General features: G+C 46.5%; 1 protein-coding gene across 1 annotated transcript in view; it reads left to right on the top strand.

Annotated features, from left to right (window-relative positions):
• Positions 1–19,732, top strand: part of casz1 (castor zinc finger 1) — a gene marked incomplete at its 5' end in the record, with an annotated part of 111,256 nt that overhangs the window by 48,595 nt on the left and 42,929 nt on the right. Inside the window, 4 exons of the mRNA XM_052039503.1 lie at positions 922–1,086; positions 8,327–8,499; positions 9,637–10,478; positions 15,455–15,587. Of these exons, the coding sequence (XP_051895463.1) occupies positions 922–1,086; positions 8,327–8,499; positions 9,637–10,478; positions 15,455–15,587 (1,313 nt within the window). The remainder of the gene's footprint in view (positions 1–921; positions 1,087–8,326; positions 8,500–9,636; positions 10,479–15,454; positions 15,588–19,732) is intronic.

The following is a 19,732-nucleotide window of genomic DNA, read 5'->3' on the forward strand; positions in this document are numbered from 1 at the left end:
GCCAGGTCTGAGAGAGGAGAGACTGGGTCAGTCAGGCCTGTGTTCACAAGAGTTTGGAAGAACGAGAGGTGATTTCATTGAAATGTACAAAGTTCTGACCTGGCTCAACAGGCTGGATGCAGGGATGGCTGGTGGGATCTAGAACTAGGGTCACACCTCTGGATACAGTCAGGACTGAGATGAGGAGAAATTTCATCACACAAAGGATGGTCAACCTGTGGAATCGTCGACCACAGAAGGCAATGGAGACCAAGTGGGTGAATTGATTCCTGGCACAAAAGACTTCAGGAGATATGGGGTGAAGCAGGATAATGGTATTGAGTTAGGGGATCAGCCATGATAGTATTGAAGGGTAGAGCAGGCTCGAAGGGCCAAATGGCCTCCTCCTGCCCCAGTTTTCTATCATTCTATCTACAAGACAAGGGCTGTAAAGACGACAGAACCAGATCCAAGACTGACCTTCAAGGAGGGGGAGTTGTCTGCATTCTTAAACAGGAAAAACTTCTAGCATTAGGAGTGTAACACTAATCAGATCACAGCTTCCAGAGTCACAGCCACAATGAGCATTCAGGTCCCACTCCAGGGATCAGGTCCAAACTTCTGGGTAAATCAGTCTGGTGTAGGACGGAAGGAACCCTGTGCCGTCTTTCAGCAGGGAAACTAAGCCAAGGCCTCATTCAGCTCGACGTGAAGTAGAATCCAAAGGTGCCTGGTCCAGGTTTATCCCTTTCTGGACATTCAGATCAGCTGGCTTCTCTCACCTTCCCTGTTTGTGGGATCTTGCTGTGCACAAATTGGTCGCTGTGCTTCGTACGTCACCACATTTCGAAAGTGCATCACTGGCTTTAAGCACAAATGGTGGTGCAGGTGCCCCTTACCCAACCAGAGCCTGCTGTCTGATGCATTTTGTTCTTTTGGCAGAGATTTACCAGTAAACAGGACGTGATTCGACACTACAACATGCACAAGAAGAGGGATAACTCCCTGCAGCATGGCTTCATGCGGTTCAGCCCCCTGGACGACTGCAGTGTTTACTACCACGGCTGCCACCTGAATGGCAAGAGCACACACTACCACTGCATGCAGGTAATCCTCCGCCAGCTTCATTCCGCAGCTGGGAACACCCTCGCTCAACACAATGAGTGTTCACTCCCCACTCATCTCCACTCTGGAGGGTTTCAGAGCTGCGTCCAGCAGAACCATAACCAGCAGGACCCACCAGCAGAGCCAAAACCAGCAGAACCATAACCAACAGAACCCTAAACAGCAGAACCATAACCAGCAGGGCCCACCAGCAGAACCATAACCAACAGGGCCCACCAGCAGAGCCATACCCAGCAGAAACATAACCAGCAGAAGCCACCAGCAGAACTATAACCAGTAGAAATGCAACCAGCAGAACCATAAACAGCAGAACCATACACAGTGGAACCATAACCAGCAGAACCATAACCATTAGAGCCATAACCAGCAGAACCATAACCAGCAGAGCCATAACCAGCAGAGGCCACCAGCAGAACTATAACCAGCAGAAATGCAACCAGCAGAACCATAACCAGCAGAGCCATAACCAGCAGAACTATAACCAACAAAACCATAACCAGCAAAACTATACCCAGCAGAACACATCAGCTTCAAAGGCGCAGGACGGAAAAGGACAGGAATTAGAAAAGTGTTTGAGGCACAAATCAGCAGATGCTGGAGATCCAAAACAAAATCTCAGCAAGACCAGCGTTTTTGTCCATCCCTAATTGCCACCTAATCAAGTGACAGGCTGGGCCACATCAGAGTGCAGTGGGGCTGGAGTTACGTACAGCCCAGACCACTAATGTGTTTTTATAAGCCAGCGGTTTCACGATCACCATTACTGACCCATTAAGCTAACCAGATGCAAGTTCCCCAGCTGCCGTGCTTGGGTTTGAACTCCCGTCTCCAGATCTTAGCTCAGGCTTCGGTTGCTAGCCCAATATCCCAAACACAATGGAGACACAAGAGGCTACAGATGTTGGAATCTGGAGCAACACCCAAAAAAAAAGTTCCTTGCCCCTCCTCCACCTTCGCCCTCTGTCCATCGCCCACACACTCCTCCCACTGGTTCCCCCTCCCCCCTTCTGTTCCCACCTGCCCTCCCTACCTCCCTCCCTTGATTCTAGCTCCACCTTCCTCTCCTATCAGATTCCATCATCTTCAGCCCGTTTGTCACCACCTATCGTCTCTCAGATTCTGGTGCTCCATCTGCCTGTCACCTCCACCTGTCCTCCCCTGGATCCACCTATCTCCTGCCAGCTCTTGCTCCACCCCCTCCCTATACATTATACTGGCCATCCCCCCTCTATCTTTAAGTCCAGATAAAGGGTCTCGATCCAAAACTTTGCCCATTTCCCTCCATAGATGCTGCCTGACCCATTGAGTTCCTCTAGTTTTTTGTGTGTTGAACCAAAACATGATGCCTTTCTGACCAAGGGCAGTGCGGCTGCTTTTTATTTAAGTTGTTCTCAAATGAAGGCAGAGGAAAGCTCAGAGCAGACGGGATTTTCTTTTACAGAAGCTGAAATCTCGCTCAAGCCGTGCCTGCTGTATTTCAGGCAGGGCTGTATCTCTTGTGAGATCTTCAGACCTTCACACCCACAGTATGTCCGCAAGGCATCAGCGCCAAGAGGGCCACATCCTCCATGAACTCTGCAGTCAGTTCCCAATCACAATCTGATCCAGGAAATGCTTTTCCCTTCTCCACAAGCCTGGTGTCACTCAACAGCCACTTCTGGTTGTTCCTGATACTATTTGAGGCTAATTTTAGTGGTTGTCTGAGGAACATGCAGTTCAGAAAATAAGACAGGGAGTTCTTTTTCCATCCAAAATAAATCTTCCTGGTGTCCCGCATCAACAGAAGTCAGGTTGAAAGAATGAGCTTTGGAAATAAGGGATTGGTTTCATTATGAATGAACAGTATGAGAGTCTTCAGCTGAATTTTGTTGTGAAATTTGGTGATAATTATTGAGTACAATGACTGTCAGATAGTAACATAAGAAAGGCGGATGATCACGGTCTTTTCTCAGGGTAGCGGCATCTAAAACTAGAGGGCACAGGTTTAAGGTAAGAGGAGAGAAATTTAAGGGGGACCTGAGGGCAAGTTTTTCACACAAAGGGTGGTGGGTATGTGGAACAGGTTGCCAGAGGAAGTGGTAGAGGCGGGTACAATTACAATGTTTAAATGACATTTAGACAGGTCCGTGGATAGGAAAGGTTTAGAGGGACACGGGCCAAACACAGGCAAATGGGACTAGATCAGATAGGCAACTTGGTCGGCATGGACGAGTTGGACCGAGTGTTGTATTACTCTATGATTCTAACTATGTTTGTACCAGTTGAAAGGATGTGCATTTCTGTCATGTTTTATACCCTGCCGACGCATCCTGCACCAGTGTGCTCTGCTGAAAAATAGCAAAAGAGACAGGTAATTTATGCACAGCAAGATCTCACATATGGCAGTGTGAGATTGAGTGATGTTGATTGAGGGTCAACATTAGCCCAGACTCCCCGATACTGACTTGTAATTGTGCCTTGGGATCTTTTACATGTGCCTGCGTTCCAGTTTAGTGTTTTATAAGAAGAAGCCTCTGGGTAGTGCAGAGTTCTCTCCAAATTACACTGGAGTGTCAACCTTCTGACTCAGAGGCAAGAACACATGAATGTACAACTCAGGAGCAGGGGTAGACCATTCTGCCCGACATGCCTGCTCTACCATGCCTGATCTGATTACAACTCCAACCCCACATTCCCCTGGTAACCTGTCACCTCCACCACCCCCCCCCCCCCATACCTATCAAATATCCATCTCCTTCTGCTCCCACTGCCCATTGAGTAAGAGACTCATGACCACCTGAGAGAAAGATTTGTCTCATCTCTGTCTTATACAGGCAAAATATCCTCTTCGCACCCACCCCATTGAGACCCTTCAAGATCTAAGGTCCCCTCTCACCTAAACTCCAGCTTAGACATGCAAGTTTAACCTGTCCAACCTTTCCTCATAAGGCAACCCACCCATTCCAGGTACCGATGCAGAAAACCTTCTCTGAACTGTTTCCAACACATTAACATCTTTCCTTAAATAAGGAGGCCAATACTGCACACGGTACTCCAGGTGTGGTCTTACCTGTGTCCCATATAACTGGCACATAATCTCCCTGCTTCTCTATTCAATTCCTCTCAAAGTAAACAATAACTTTCTGTTAGCTTTGCTAACCTACTGCAGTCTTTTTCAAATCATTGCCCTCTGGATCTCAAGAGTCATAGAGTCGTGGACCCATTCAACATAGAAACAGGCCATTCGGCCCATCTCATCTATCCTGACAATTTTCCTTCATTTGGTCTGCATCTTTCAATGCAATATCTACTCCAGTGTCTGTCTAAATACCTCTTAAATGTAGTGACTGTATCTGACCTCACCACCTCCTCTGGCAGCAAGTTCCAGATATCAACCAGTCTCTGTGTAAAAAAAACCTTTCCCCTCAGACCCCCTGTAAAACTACCTCCTCTCACCTTAAAGCCGTGCCCTCTTGTTCTTGATACCACCACCAGGGGATAAAGATTACGCCTCTAGTAATTTATATACCTCCATCAGGTCACCCCTCAACCGCTGCCCTTCCAAAGTGGAAAATCCCAGGAATAAGCAGGACAGGAGAGATAACAGGTTACTATTTCAGATTGGTGGTTATAATTATCTGTGGGGCTCAAGGTTCTGTGGGCTGGTTTGGACCTAAATGCTGGGTTAGAACCTCCAGCATCCTGTCAATGGCTGATTTTGAATCTAAAATCTCCCAATTTGAAAATAAACTTAAAGGTGTCAACATTTTTTAGAAATCTTATTGAAGGCCCCCTGGGGCTGCATAGAGTGGCTTGGCTTTGTACTGCCCCTTTAAAAAGTAAATCCTTTGATTCTGAGCCTTTTATCTTTCAGAAACTGCAGGTATTGCGATTTTCCCGAAAATAACACCAGTCTAGGTCATCTCCATCAAATGCTTGCCTCTTCATATGAAGGAGAGCCTCCGCCTTCAAAGAGATTCCAGATCAAAAGACATTAACCTTTGAGGGCCAAGCCAGGCCTGAAACAATCTCAACTTTTAATGCTTTTGGCCCAAGTATATTCAGGTGGTTAAAATGTCAGACTGGCAGTGAAGAGTTCAGCGAGATGTGTCAGGAGGTGCTCTGGCCTCTGCCCTTCCCCGACAGCTGTTGCACCCTGCCCCCTCCCCCACCCAGCGGAACCCACTGTCTTCTGGGCGAAGCCACAGCCATGGCGATGAGGTGGACACCAGCTCTGTCCCACTTCTGTCCGCTCCCATCGCACAGCCAGAACTGCCTCCTGGCCTCGAGTGTAACAGCCAAAGATCTGGTGGACTCAGGGAGGGGAAAAGTCCACCTCTACTCACTGGGACTGAATCCATGAGGAACTATCGGCTACTAGATGCACTCGTTTCCACACAATCGGTTCCGTCGCCGTGTGTGTGTATAAATACTTGCGTGCGTTTCTCTCCCACTGCCGTTGCCGCCCACTGCTACTCCAACCCCACCAGCCTCTCTGTTTCAGCCTCTTTGTTGCCTCTGCTTCCTGCTTGATCCCAGCCGCACTTCTAACCTTTGTAAATACATCACCAGGTCCATCCTAGCACAGCTCATCGACTGCTGAAGTCCTCTTGGCTTTGGTCATCTTCCACTCTCGGTTCTACCCTATGGATGCCTTATCCGTCCTCAATCTCTGCAAACCACAGCTCTGTCAGTGCACTGCCAACCATCCCAACATGGTCCCCATCACACTCACGTGGTACAATAGCCTCCCCTGATTTACACTTCCCTGCACCACAGGTTACATTACCAGACTTGTTACTGTGTGATATTGTGTGCAACTCTAGTCACCCCATTACAGGAACGATATGGAGGCTTTGGAAAGGGAACAGAAGAGGTTCACCAAGATGCTGCCTGGATTAGAGGGTATGGGCTATAAGGAGAGGTTGGACAAACTTGGGTTGTTTTCTCTGGAGTGTTGGAGGCAGAGGGGAGACCTGATAGAAGTTAACAAAATTATGAGAGGCATAGATAGGGTAGGCAGTCAGAATCTTTCTCCCCAGGACAGAAATGTCAAATATTAGAGGGCATACATTTAAGGTGAGAGGGGGAAAGTTTAAAGGAGATGTCCGGGGCATGATTTTTACACAGAGTGCTGGGTGTCTGGAATGGGCTGCCTACAGGGATAGTAGTGGAAGCAGAGACAATACTGATATTTAAGAGGCTGTTAGATAGACACATGAATATGCAGGGGATGGGGGTGATATGGATCATGTGCAGGCAGAAGGGATTTAGTTTAATTTGGCAATGTGTTCAGCACAGACATTGTGGGCCGAAGGGCCTGTACCTGTGCTGTACTGTTCCTTGAGCCTTGGACAAACATCCAAAGACCTGAGTTCAAATTGAACCATAGAAGCAGTGGAATTTATATTCACTTAATAATTTAGAAAAACAGTAACAGCTAGTCTTCATAATGATAACCACAAAAAAATTGACTGTCATTGAAAGTGTATCTAATTCACTAATGTGCTTCAGGGACGGAAATCTGCCGTCCTTACCTGGCGTGGATACCGCCGAGGTAGACAAGGGATTCGTGCAGATTGGGGCAGTTTCCCCTCCAACTCGCACACCCTCCTGACTTGAAAATACTTTTGTGGGGCTAAATCCCCAATAGCACTGAAGTCTGACCTATATCTGACTCCTGACACACCCTGTGAGGTTGTCCCTTCAGTGGCCTGGCAAGCCATTCACTTGTACAGTTAGCTTCACAAAAAGGACTCCAATGGTTCAAAAACGTGGCTCACCACTGTCTTCTGAAGGGTAGCTAAGGATGGGCGGTAAATGCTGGTCAGACTACCAATGCCCAGGTCCTGAAAAAAATATAAAATTAGTTTCTGTAAAACATTGCCACTTCCTGTTCTCCTCACCCTGCTCATTCCCAGCTCTGTTGGTTCCTCTGCCACCCTGTCAACCCCTGGCAGCCGTGCATTCAGTGTCTTGGAGTGGGAGGAGGCCATTTGGCCCCTCACTCCTGCTCCACCATTCAGTCAGTTCCTAGCTCAGCGTGCAAAGGTCAACCAATCCCGGCCTTGGATACTGTCAGCCACTAGGCGTCCACAGCCTTGTGGGGTAGAAAATTCCAATCCTCTTGAGAGAAGGGACACATTCCTCCTCTCAGGCCCAGAAGACAGGCTCGTTATCCTGAGACGCTCGTCATGGTTTAGCCTGTGGAAACATCGTCACACCATCCGCCTATCAATCCTTCTCAGAATCTTCTATGTCTCAATGGGATCACCTTCTGTGCTTCCAAACTCCAGTGAACATAGGCCAACAGTGCTTAGTCTCTCTCAGTTATATAACAAAGCCCCTTTCCCGGTTATCCACAGTGTATCATTCCTTAGGTATGGAGATCAAAACTGCTCCCTGTATGCCTCACTAAAGCCTTGTCATAGAGTCAAACAGCACAGAAACAGGCCCTTCAGCCCAACTGTTCCATACTGACCAAGATTCCCATCTAAGCTAGTCCCATTTGCCCACATTTGGCCCATATCCCTCTAAACTTTTCCTATCCATGTACCTGTCCAAGTACCTTTTAAACGTTGTTAACGTGCCTGCCTCAACCACTTCCTCTGGCAGCTCATTCCATATACTGACCACCCCCTGGGTGAAAAAGATGCGCCTCAGTTTCCTATTAAATCTCTCCCCTCTCACCTTAAAACTATGCCCTCTAGTTCTTGATTCGCCAACCCTGTGGAAAAGACTCTGTGCATTGGCCCTATCTGTGTGCCTCATGATTTTATACACCTCTGTGTGGTCACCCATCATTGTCCTACGCTCCGGTGAAAGAAGTCCCAACTTGCTCAACCTCTCTCCATAACTCAGTCCCTCAAATCCCAGCAACATCCTCGTAAATCTGATCTGCACTCTTTCCAGCTTAACGACATCTTTCCTACAGCAGGGTGACCAAAACTGAACACAATATTCCATTGCATAGTTGTAGCAAGATGTTCCCACTCGTGTCCTCCAAACACTTTTCAATCCAGGTCAATGTTCCTTTTGTGTTCCTATTGCTTGATCTACCTGCATGTTTCTGATTCACTGGACCAGCGCACACAGATCCCTCAGAACACCATTGTTTAGTAGTACCTTGCCATTAAACATATCTGTTTTCTCTCTTCTCTATCACCAATTGGGACGTGTTCCTCCTGATGCTCCATCCTCCCGAGAACTCTCTCAGATGGTTCATCTCCTTCTCTCCACCCAGGTGGGCTGCACGAAGGTGTACACCAGTACCTCTGACGTCATGACACATGAAAACTTCCACAAGAAAAACGCACAGCTGATCAACGACGGCTTCCAGCGTTTCCGTGCGACTGAAGACTGTGGGACTTTAGGGTGTCAGTTCTATGGACAGAAAACCACCCACTTCCACTGCAGGTAACTCCTTCCCATTGCGATACCTCTGGTATTGGTATATTATTGTCACATGTACTGAGATGCAGTGAAAAGCTTTTGTTTGTGTGCATTCCAGACACATCATGCCGTACGTAAGTACATCAAGATACTAAAAGGGAAAACAGAATGCAGGATATATTGTTACTGCTATAGAGAAAGTGTAGTGCAAGTAGACCAATAAAGTGCAAGGGCCACAATGATAAGATATCTTTATTAGTCACATGTACATCGAAACACACAGTGAAATGCATCTTTTGCGTAGAGTGTTCTGGGGGCAGCCCGCAAGTGTCGCCACGCTTCCAGCACCAACATAGCATGCCTACAACTTCCTAACCCGTACGTCTTTGGAATGTGGGAGGAAACCGGAGCACCCAGAGGAAACCCACACAGACACGGGGAGTACGTACAAACTCCTTACAGACAGTGGCCAGAATTGAACCCAGGTCGCTGGCGCTGTAATAGTGTTACGCTAACCGCTGCATTGTATTGGGAGATGGAGAGTTCATCTTTTAGCATATGAGAGGTCTGTTCAAGAGTCTGATAACAACAGGATAGAAGCTGTCCTTGAGTCTGGTGGCATATGCTTCCAAAGGACTGAGTGTTCCCAACCGAGTCACAGCTGATACTTTGGTGGGTAGTGGGAAGAGGCTCAAGTGGTGCGTAAGTTCATTGTCACCATTGTTGCCAGGACTCGAGGGCCTGAGTTATGCGGAGAGGTTAATGGGAATATGGGCCAAACACAGGCAAGTGGGCACCTTGTATGAGAAAGATGAACTCTTGATATCTCATTTCACCTCGTCGTAGCCCTTGCACCTTATCTGTCTACCTGCACTGCAACTGTAACATTATATTCTGCATTCTGTTGTTGATTTTCCTTTTGTCCTACCTCAATGTACTTCAGTATGAAATGATCTGTCTGGATGGCAGGCAAACAAAAGCTTTTCACTGTATCTGGGTACATGTGACAATAATAAACCAATTACCAATTGATCAGCATGGATGGGTTGGGCCAAAGGGGGCTGTTTCGTGCTGTATTACTCTATGACTCCAATCCCAGGACTGCGTGTCGGGATGCGGGAATGCATTGTGCCCACTCAGTAACCCCTCGTCTTTCCCCAGGCGCGCCGGCTGCACGTTCACCTTCAAGAACAAGTGCGACATCGAGAAGCACAAGAGTTACCACATCAAGGATGATGCCTACGCCAAAGACGGCTTCAAGAAGTTCTACAAGTACGAGGAGTGCAAGTACGAGGGCTGCGTGTACAGCAAGGCCACCAACCACTTCCACTGCATCCGCCTGGGCTGCGGCTTCACCTTCACCTCCACCAGCCAGATGACGTCGCACAAACGGAAGCACGAGCGGCGCCACATCCGCAGCGCCGGCGGGCTGGGCCTGGCCTCCCAGCTGCTGGGCCGCAAGGACAACGAGCAGGACGACTCCAGCAACGACGACCTCATCGACTACTCGGCCATCAGCAGCAAGAACTCGAGCCTCAGCGCCTCTCCCACCAGCCAGCAGTCCTCGGTGCCCATGATGCTGCCCACCCCCGCCAGCGAGATCTCCACCACCCAGGCCGTCAAGCCCAGCAGCGGCGTGATGCCCGTCACCAAGATGTCCACTCTGCTCTCTCAGACACTCCCCAGCTCCATCCCGGTGGCGCTGGCCCTCTCCAACGCCGGGATGTCTGCCACCGGGCCCTTCTTCCCGATGATCCCCAACAGAGTGTCCATGGCCTTGCCGGTGTCAGCGGCCAGCCTGATATCCGCCATCTCCTCTGGCATCTCCACCCTGCCCACGGAGTCTCCCTCGCAGGCCGTCTCAGCCTCGGGCAGCTCGGCCGCCATGGCGCCAGCCGCCGCTTCCATCATGGAGAAGATGACGGCGAGCAAGGGCCTCATCTCCCCCATGATGGCACGTCTTGCTGCCGCTGCCCTCAAACCTTCCACTCCAGCAGAGGCAGGTAAGCTGGCGGGGTTGCCGTGGTATTTAGCACGTGGCTTTATAAGGGGGGGGGGTTACAGTGCTGTGCGATGCGTTAATCTCAGGGGTCACTCTATCAATGCCCAGATCTGAGGCAAAATATTTTCTGGTCTCCTTGCTATTGGAACGATGTCACGAAGCTGGAAAGGGTGTAGAAGAAACTCACAAGGATGTGGGGCACAAGGATTCATGAGGACTGAGGGGTGACCTTATAGAGGTGTACAAAATCATTAGAAGCACAGATCGGGTGAATGTGCACAGTCTTTTTTCCGGGGAAAGGGAATCACAAACTAGAGGGCATACGTTTAAAGTGGGAGGGGAGAGGTTTAAAAGGGACCCGAAGAGCAACTTCTTCAAGCAGAGGGTGGCGCGTATATGTAATGAGCTGCCAGAGAAAGTAGTTGAAGTGGGTACAGTATCAATACTTAAGTGAGACCTGGATACGTAAAGGTTTAGAGGGATACGAGCCAAACGTGAGCGAATGGAACCAGCTTAGGTGGGCATGTTGGTCGGCACGGAGGAGTTGGGCCGAAGGGGCTGTTTCTGTGCTGTATTACCCTACGACTCTATGACTTTATGTTACCAGGACTGGGTGGCTTGAGTTACAAGGAGAGGCTGGGACTTTTGTCCCTGGAGCGTAAGAGGCTGAGGGATGACGTTATAGAGGTTTATAAAATCATGGGGGACATAGGTAGGGTGGATGGTCACAGCCTTTTTCCCCAGGGTTGGGGAGTCTAAAACTGGAGGTCAGAGGTTTAAGGTGAAAGATTTAAATGGGACCTGAGAGGCAAGTTTTTCACACAGAGCTACCAGAGGAAATGGTAAAGGTGGGTCCCATCAACTCCCCCCAGACTCTACCACACAGTGGAGGCTATTTACAGAAACCAATTAACCTGCCAACCCACTAGTGGGATTAAACCAGGGGAAAGCCATGCGGTCACAGGGAGAGTGTGCAGACTCCACGCAGACAGCAAGCGCCTCAGGTCGGGATTGAACCCAGGTCGTCAGGGGTTTGAGGCAGCAGGCTCTAATAGTTGGACCACCGTGCCTCTTTATTGGTACTGGTATTGGTTTATTATTGTCACTTGTACCGAGGTACAGTGAAAAACTTGGCTTGCATACCGATCGTACAGGTCAATTCATTACACAGTGTAGTTATACTGGGTTAGTACAGAGTGCTTTATAATCAAGAGGTAAGGTAATAAGAAGGAATCTTAAGGTGGAGGGTTGGGGTCACTGGGGTGCAATGTAGCTGGAGGTGACGATGACAGTGCTGGGCGGGTGTGAGCATTGCACATCATTTTCCTCACCCTTCATCCTAATCAATGCATGGAAATGAGTACAGTCTCTCACATGTTTAATGGACAAAAACGTCACAGAACTATTTGGCAGCTTTTAATATATTTCACACATAAAGTGTTGTGTTTCAGGGAAGAGTCTCAAGTCTTCAGAAACATAAAACAATCCTTGGACTGCCCCACCCTCAGGGTTCAAATGCTGAACACATTAATTGCCAGTGTATCTTTAAAAGTAGTCTAATGTCCCATTAATTCCCACCTCCAATAAAGCCCTTGTTATGATCCCAACGGAAGGAAAGACTGTTTCCTCGTTTTGTCTTTTCCTCTGTTAAAAGTTCAAATATTTGGCCAAATTGATTCAAGCTTCCCTGTCCTGGAGTTTTGACTGAGATTTGAAGGGATTTTTCCATGGGTTACTGTTTATCAAGCAAGTCTATGTGTTATTGTAATGTGATAACACTCCAAAACTTAATTAACAGTTCAAATCCCCAGAGGACAGAGTAAATCTCGGTGTGAATGGAAGACCAAGGAACTTCCTATGTCTTTGATATAATTAAAAAAAAGATAAATCCAACCGAGATTTTTAAGGACAGTTTTATTTTCTAATCACATAAGTTGGGTCTCTGAAACTAATTCCTGCAGTCTCCTCCCACATTTAACTCTTCAATCAGTGGTTTGGTTCAGTTAAAAGGCTCTTACTTGCAGACCAAACATTCTTACTCAAGCTCAATGAGCTTCTCCAGAGAGCCCTTTGTTAATGCTTCCCCATTTCATATTGAGCAGGTTTAAAGCCATTTTGAAATAATGGAATAAATCTCCCTACCTGCTGAGGATGGAGAGCCAGATTCCGCCCACCCCATCCAATATCATTCTGGAGAGACACAAGAGACTGCAGATGCTGGAATCTGGAGCAACACACAATCTTGTGGAGGGACTCAGCAAGTCAAGCAGCAGCATCTGAGTCCCGATGTAGAGTTTCGACCCAAAATGCCGACAATTCCTTTCCTCCCACGGATGCTGCTCGACCTGCTGAGTTCCTCCAGCAGGTTGTTTGCTGCTCAATGTCATTCTGTGTTGACTTGAATGGGTGGTCCATTGAATCCAGCTATGCGCCTGTCTCTGCAGTTTCCCGACAGGAGGGACAGATTAAAATTGCATCTGATGCATCAGATCAGTGGGTCAGTAAGTAGCCTGAACCTGGTGGTTCAGCACAGGCTAGTGACAACACTGACTCTGGTCTCAAGGCGAGATAAGAGCCCACCATGTAACTTAAGTATCTCTTGCAGAAAATTCATTACCACCTTGATATTTTAGCCAAAGCTGGGGCATAGATAAGGTGAATTGCCACAGTCTTTTCCCCAAGGTAGGGGAGTCCGAAACTAGGGGGCATAGGTTTAAAGTGAGAGGGGAAAGATTTAATAGGGACCTGAGGGGCAACTTTTTCACACAGGGTATCTGGAACGAGCTGACAGAGGAAACGGTAGAGGCAGGTACAATTACAACATTTAAAAGACACTTAGGTAGGTTCATGGATACTCAAGTTGTCATGTGCACAAGTACAGTGATGTACGGTACAATTAAATATATATAATACAATATAAATTATACATAAATTATACATAAAGTTATACAGTGAAAAGAAAGGACAGGTTTAGAGGGAGATAGGCCAAATGCAGGCAAATGGGACTAACTCAAGCAACATGGTTGGCATGGATGATTTGGGCTGAATGCTGAATGATTCTATGGCTTTGTGACTCTATAACAGAGGGCGAAGAATATTTCAAGTCAAAATCATCAAACAATTAGCATCTTTTTGTTCAGAGTCTAGTTTGCCTTTCCTGTAACCTTCATCAACACTTGCACTCCTCTAGTCCTGCCCTCCACCACCCAGTTCCAGATTCCAAACACCCTCTGGGTGAAAAAAATACTCCCTCAGATCCCCTCTAAAACTCATACCCCTTATCCTAAATCTATGCCCTCTGGTTAGCAAAACATCCTTGGTCTTATATTCCATACCACTGCTCATAAACAAATCCTGTTTGCCTTTTTAACCAACTGTTGACCCACCCAGCTACTCCTAAGGATCTGTGGACATGCACTCCATAGTCCCTCTGTTCTTCCACACCACTCTTGCCATTTATTGAATGTTCTGTTGTCTTCATGCTCTTCTGGTTTGCCACACATTGAGGTGCATAGAAATTTTCTCTCTCAGAGGGTAATGTGTCTGGGATTCCCTGCCCCCAAGGATGGTGCAAGCCAGATCATTGGATATATTTAGGGTGGAGATAGATATCTGAAAGATCAAGGAATTAATTGTGGGGAACTGGCACAGAAGAGGATTTGAGGCCGGCGTAGATCAGCCACGATCATATAAAATGACAGGGCAGGTTTGAGGGGCTTGGTGGCCTACTCCTGCTCCTTTTTTCTTGTGTCCTTTTCTTCCTAAATTTATATCTTCATTATATCATTGTTGTATCAATCCCTACGTTTAAATCTAACTCATTGATAAATACCAGACCCTTTGGGTAACAGTCTTCCAGTCACAATAATACCCATCAACTATTACCCATCAACCATTGCCCATTGTCACTGCCACTGAACCAGTTTTGAACCCCATTTGCCACCCTCCCTTGGATCCTGTTGGTTTTTATTTTGTTGTCTAATCTGGCAAAACTCTGCTAAAATCCTTGAACACACCTCCCTCGCCAACCCTCCATGTTGCCTCTTCAAATAACTCAGGTTATTTCAATGCATGTTTTTGTATTGGCGAACTTTCTTTGAGAAGATTGGAACAAAAAGTTGTCAGAGTCAGAATTTTTCCTTCTGGGGACTTTTTTCTGAGCAACTTCTAGCCCACATTACAACAGTGACAACACTTAAAAGTTGTCTGTAAAGCAGTTGTGGGGACATCCTGGGTTTGTGAAAGGTGCAATAGTAATGCAAGCCTTCTTTTGAAATCAAACATTACATGCAGAGGGGGAGAAGGTCACTGAGCATGCTACTTTATTTTCACTTAACCAGCTGACTTGAGAAATAGCACTGTCTTTTTTTAAAAAAAAGAAATCTTTTTCTTGTGCCTGAGGGCAAATTAATATTTCAGTCACTCGGGTATTTCTGGAAAAGCAGGATCTAGGCAGTCCTGTCAGCAGATTTTTTCTTCTTGCACACACCGAATTTAAATACCTTGCTTATAAATTTGATTGGTGTGTGGGGGGGTTTGGGGGGTCACGCTGTTTGAACTGATCTGATTGGCTGTCAAGTTTGATCTGACAGAGACGGCAGATGTTCCTGTTGGGCATGCTCTGTGAGAGGCTGCAACGTTTCCATAGAAACCGAGGCATCCTGAAAGGAGATGAAGGTTGTCTACCACTCTGAACCTGCCAGAGCTTCTCAGCATTAACATGGTATTTAATGAATGGTTAAGAGGCAGGACCACAAATTAGTTATGACAAGCACAGCTGAAAAACAAAGTCTTTTTGCCTCGTTCTCTTTTACCCTCAACCAACATTTCCGACTCCTGAGAATCCTGATGGGCTGATGTCATTTTGCAATAATTATCACTTCACTTGTTCCATCGCAGAGTGAAAGTCAGAACCAATCACATCACGGGCAACATCACTGACCAACGATGGCTTATTGTTATGCACTCTCATTGCAGGGAATGGACAGCAAACGCAGGCAAACCAGTTCAGTCTGGTTGAGCTGAAGCAGGAGACAAGTGACGCAGTCAAGACACAGACCCCGGACTCGTTACAGGACCAGAGTCTGGATCTCAGCCTGAAGGACCATGGGTAGGGAGCTGGTTGGAGCGTGAGGCCTTGCTTAGAGCTAGAAACTAACAAGAGAGGGTGCTGGGGGTGGGCAGCACAGTGGCACATCTGGTAGAGCCACTGCTTCACAGCTCTGGTGACCCAGGTTAAATCCTGACCTCCACTGCTATCTGGGTGGAGTTTGCACGTTCTCTCTGTGACCCCTGTGGGTTTCCCCACCACATCCCAAAGTTTTACTGGAAGGTTAATTCTAGTAGGTTATCCACTGGTGTAGAGAGTGACTAAATAATCAAATGGGAGTTGATTGGCACATATTGGTTTATGATTGTCACATGTTCCGGGATACAGTGAAAAACTTAGTTTTGCACACCATTCATACAGATCATTTCAAAACATAAGTACATTGAGGTAGTACAAGGGAAAAGCAATAACAGAATGTAGAATATAGTGTTACAGTTACAGAGAAAGTACAGTGCAGACAAATAATAAGGTGCAAGGGCCATTACGAGGTAGATTATTAAGTCAAGGGTTCATATTAAGTGTACAAGAGGTCCACACAAGAGTCTTATAACAATGAGATAGAAGCTATCCCTGAGCCTGGTGGTGCGTGTTTTCAGGCTTTTGTCTTCAAGTAAGTAGAGAGTTCCAGAGATTGACTGACCTCTGAGTGGAGAACTTTCCTCTCGCCTGTCATTAATGACCTGTCACCTGAGTCTACACTCCCTGGGCAGGGGAAACATTCAACCCTGTAAACCTTTTGTAAGTTTTAATGAGTTCACCTCTCATTCTTCTAACCTCTAGAAAACACAGACCTAGGTTACTCAATATCTCCTTGTCTGGCAAACCCACCATCCCTGGAACCAGTCTGGTGAACCCTTGTTGCACTCCCTCTATAACAAGCATAGTCCTTTATTGGGGTAAGGAGATCAGAACTGAATACCATAGAGCAAGTGTGGGCTCACCAACGGCCTATGGAATAGCAGTCAGAAATCCTTATCCTGTACTCAAATTCCCTCATAACAAAGGCCGAGATACGCCTTGCCTTCCGGATTGTATACTGAACTTAAATGTTAGTTCTCATTGACATGTCTACTGTGTCTACAAACAACCTACTGCAGGAACTCAGTGGGTCGAGCAGCATCTGTGGAAGGAGAGGAATTGTTGACGTTTTGGGTCGAAACTCTGCATCACTACTCTGTGTTCTGGGGCACTTGGGTCCTTTTGAACATCAGCATTTACTAATCTGTCATCATTTCCTCTGGGTACTCCAGTTTTCTCCATCTCAGAGACGTGCAGGTTGGTTGGTAGGTTAATTGGCCACTGTAAATTGCCCCTGGAGTGTAGGTGAGTGGTAGAAAGTGGGGAGGATTCGATGGGAATGTGGGAAGAACAAAATAGGATTGGTGTAATTGGCTGCTTGATGGTCGGATGAAGACTCTATGACTGAGCAGGTCAAATGGCATCAGTAGTGAGGGAAAAGCCTTGACCACATGCAATAACGTCCACTCCTAACATCAGGAAAAATTGCCCATAAAGATATTGCAATCTCCATGCTTGAAACATCTTCGTTTCAGATACCCCTGTTGTTGGACATAAGTTCCACAGGATCCTTGGTGTCCAGGAGGGTAGTGGTTGAGTTGGTGGAATAGCAGTTGAAGTTTTGGAGCATTGATCCAGAGTTGTGAGTTCAAATCCTGTCACAGAAACCGGGAAATTAAATTCAAATAACTAAATTAGATCTGTACTTTAAAAAAAGGGCTAGTTTAACCAAAGTACCTGAGGAACTGATCTAGTGCACAATAGTCCTTCAGGAAAAGAAATCTCCCTGCCTTCCCTGGTCTAGCCTATGTGTGATGCCACATGTAGACTAGTTGCCTCCTAATTTCAAGGGCAGTTAGTACCGGACAATAAATGCCGGCATTGCCACATCCTATGAACATACAAGTTGGCTGAACTGCCAGCTTCTCCAATACAGCAAACCAGAGGGAAAAGGCACAAATTTTAACTTTTGACCTTTATACTGGGCACTAAGTAAATATTAGAACATGCTCATATCGTTAAAGTTGGAGCTGAAATAGTATAATGAAATTAATAAAGTAATTTTATTATTTATCTGAGGGAATCATTTATCCAGTTACTCACTCACGGAGTGTAGATGTCACTGACAATGCCAGCATTATTGTCCATCCCTAATTGCCCCTGAACAAAGGAGGCGATTAAGAGTCACCCTCATTTGTGGGTCTGGATCACCTATAGGCCCAGACTGAGTAATAATGACCCTAAATAAAAACAGAAAATGCTGGAATTACTCAGGAGGTCAGTCAGCATCTGCAGAGAGAGAAGCAGAGATTACATTTCAGGTTACAGGCCATTCATTAACTCTACTCCTCTCTCCACAGAAGCTGCCCAACCTGCTGAGTATTTCCAACGTTTTCTGTTTTTACTTCAGATTTTCAACATCTGCAGTTTCTTTTTAAATTTTCATTGACCGAGTTCCTTCCCTGAAGGACATTAATGAACCAGATGGGCTTTTACAATATTTGAGTAGTTTCATGGTCACAGTTACTAAGATTAGCTTTTTATTCCAGATGTAATTAATTACTTGAAGTTAAATTCCCCAGCTGTTGTGGGACTTGAACTCTTGTCTCCAGATCAATAATCCTGTCCTCTGGATACCAGTCCAGCAACAATTACAATCCACATGTATCAAATTAGTTCTTAGGGCCAGAGAGTTTGTAAGTAATGTTTATGGTGCTTAATACATCATCAAAAACTCACATGTAACTAAGCTTAACATTTTGAAGGCACTTTATAGGAAGATAGTGTTGTGTAGATTATGGACGGTACCTGTTTAGATGCTTTAAACAGCTGATTCCCAGGGGGCCATTGAACATTTTGTTTGTTGAGGGGCCTGTACTGGGCAGATCAGCAGCAGTTAAGCACTAATGAACTGCCCTTGCACAAGCTAGGTCTGTCCTTTGATGGAGCATGTAAAAGAAATGGCAAATAGGAGGAGTAGGAGTCATCATTTATGCTGCCTTGGCCAACAAAATTAACATAAGAAAGAGGAGCAGGAGTGGCAGATCTGGCCCTTCGAGCTTGCTCTGCCATTCACATCTGATCTTCTACCTCTATGCCATTTCCTTGCCCTAACTCCATGTCCTGAAAGGGATCTGTGTGTATCTGGGCCCCTCCACGTGTTAGCACCCCAGATGTGGCCATGGAAAGACATTTGTGGTAGAAATGATCCAAGCATTCTATGCTTGAAATTGTGCACAGGGACACAATCTCCAACAGCAACCTTGGCATTTCCACATTTAAACCACACGTGCAGAAATCCCAAAGTCACCATCAGTTTCCCAGTCATTGAAGGCAAACACCAGCAATTTCATCATCATTACACTGCAACATCTGGGTGGTTTCAGGTGAATGACCTTCCTCCGAATTGGAGGGTGTTACAGATATTACACATCAGAGGCAGGAAAGGGGCTCACCTCAGTCCAAAATGGAGGGAGTTCTTTAAGCTGAGAGATCATGAGGTTGGATGTTTGCAGACCCAAATGTCAACGTGCTCTCATCCTTATACAGATAAAACCAGGCATGGAGTGTGTTCAATAGATGCACCCCAGTTATCACCAGTTTACCCCTCCCACCCCCCACAACCTCTGTTGCCCCGGAGTTCCCTTTCATCCCCACAGCCCCATCTCTCTACTCTTCAGACTCAAGCACCGGCTAAGAGACTTACATTGTTGTAGTGCCCTTCACACATTCAGTAGGCAATGAAGTACCTTTGTAATGTGGGATAGAATAGTCTAATAACTTGTAATTCAGAGGCCTGATCTATTGATTTGGTGACCACAACATATCTGGAGAATCTTTCAGTCTGTTAAATACAAAGCCAGCCACATAAATCACGGTAACTGTAATTATATTGTCCAAAAAGCCATCTGCTTCCCTGTTGTCATTTAAGGAAGGACATCAGCTATTCTTACCAGGCAGACCTGTATGTGACTCCAGGTCCACAGCAACGTGGTTGACCCTAAGTGTTCCTCTGAAATGGGCAAGTCTTGGAACACGCTTAAATGGCCTGTATCAGTAAAGGATATTACAACAGAGACGGCACCCTACTGTAAGGTGCCGTGGGATGTCCCAAGGTGTATCACAGG

Source organism: Pristis pectinata, chromosome 26 (assembly GCF_009764475.1).
Source record: "Pristis pectinata isolate sPriPec2 chromosome 26, sPriPec2.1.pri, whole genome shotgun sequence".
Taxonomy (NCBI): domain Eukaryota; kingdom Metazoa; phylum Chordata; class Chondrichthyes; order Rhinopristiformes; family Pristidae; genus Pristis; species Pristis pectinata.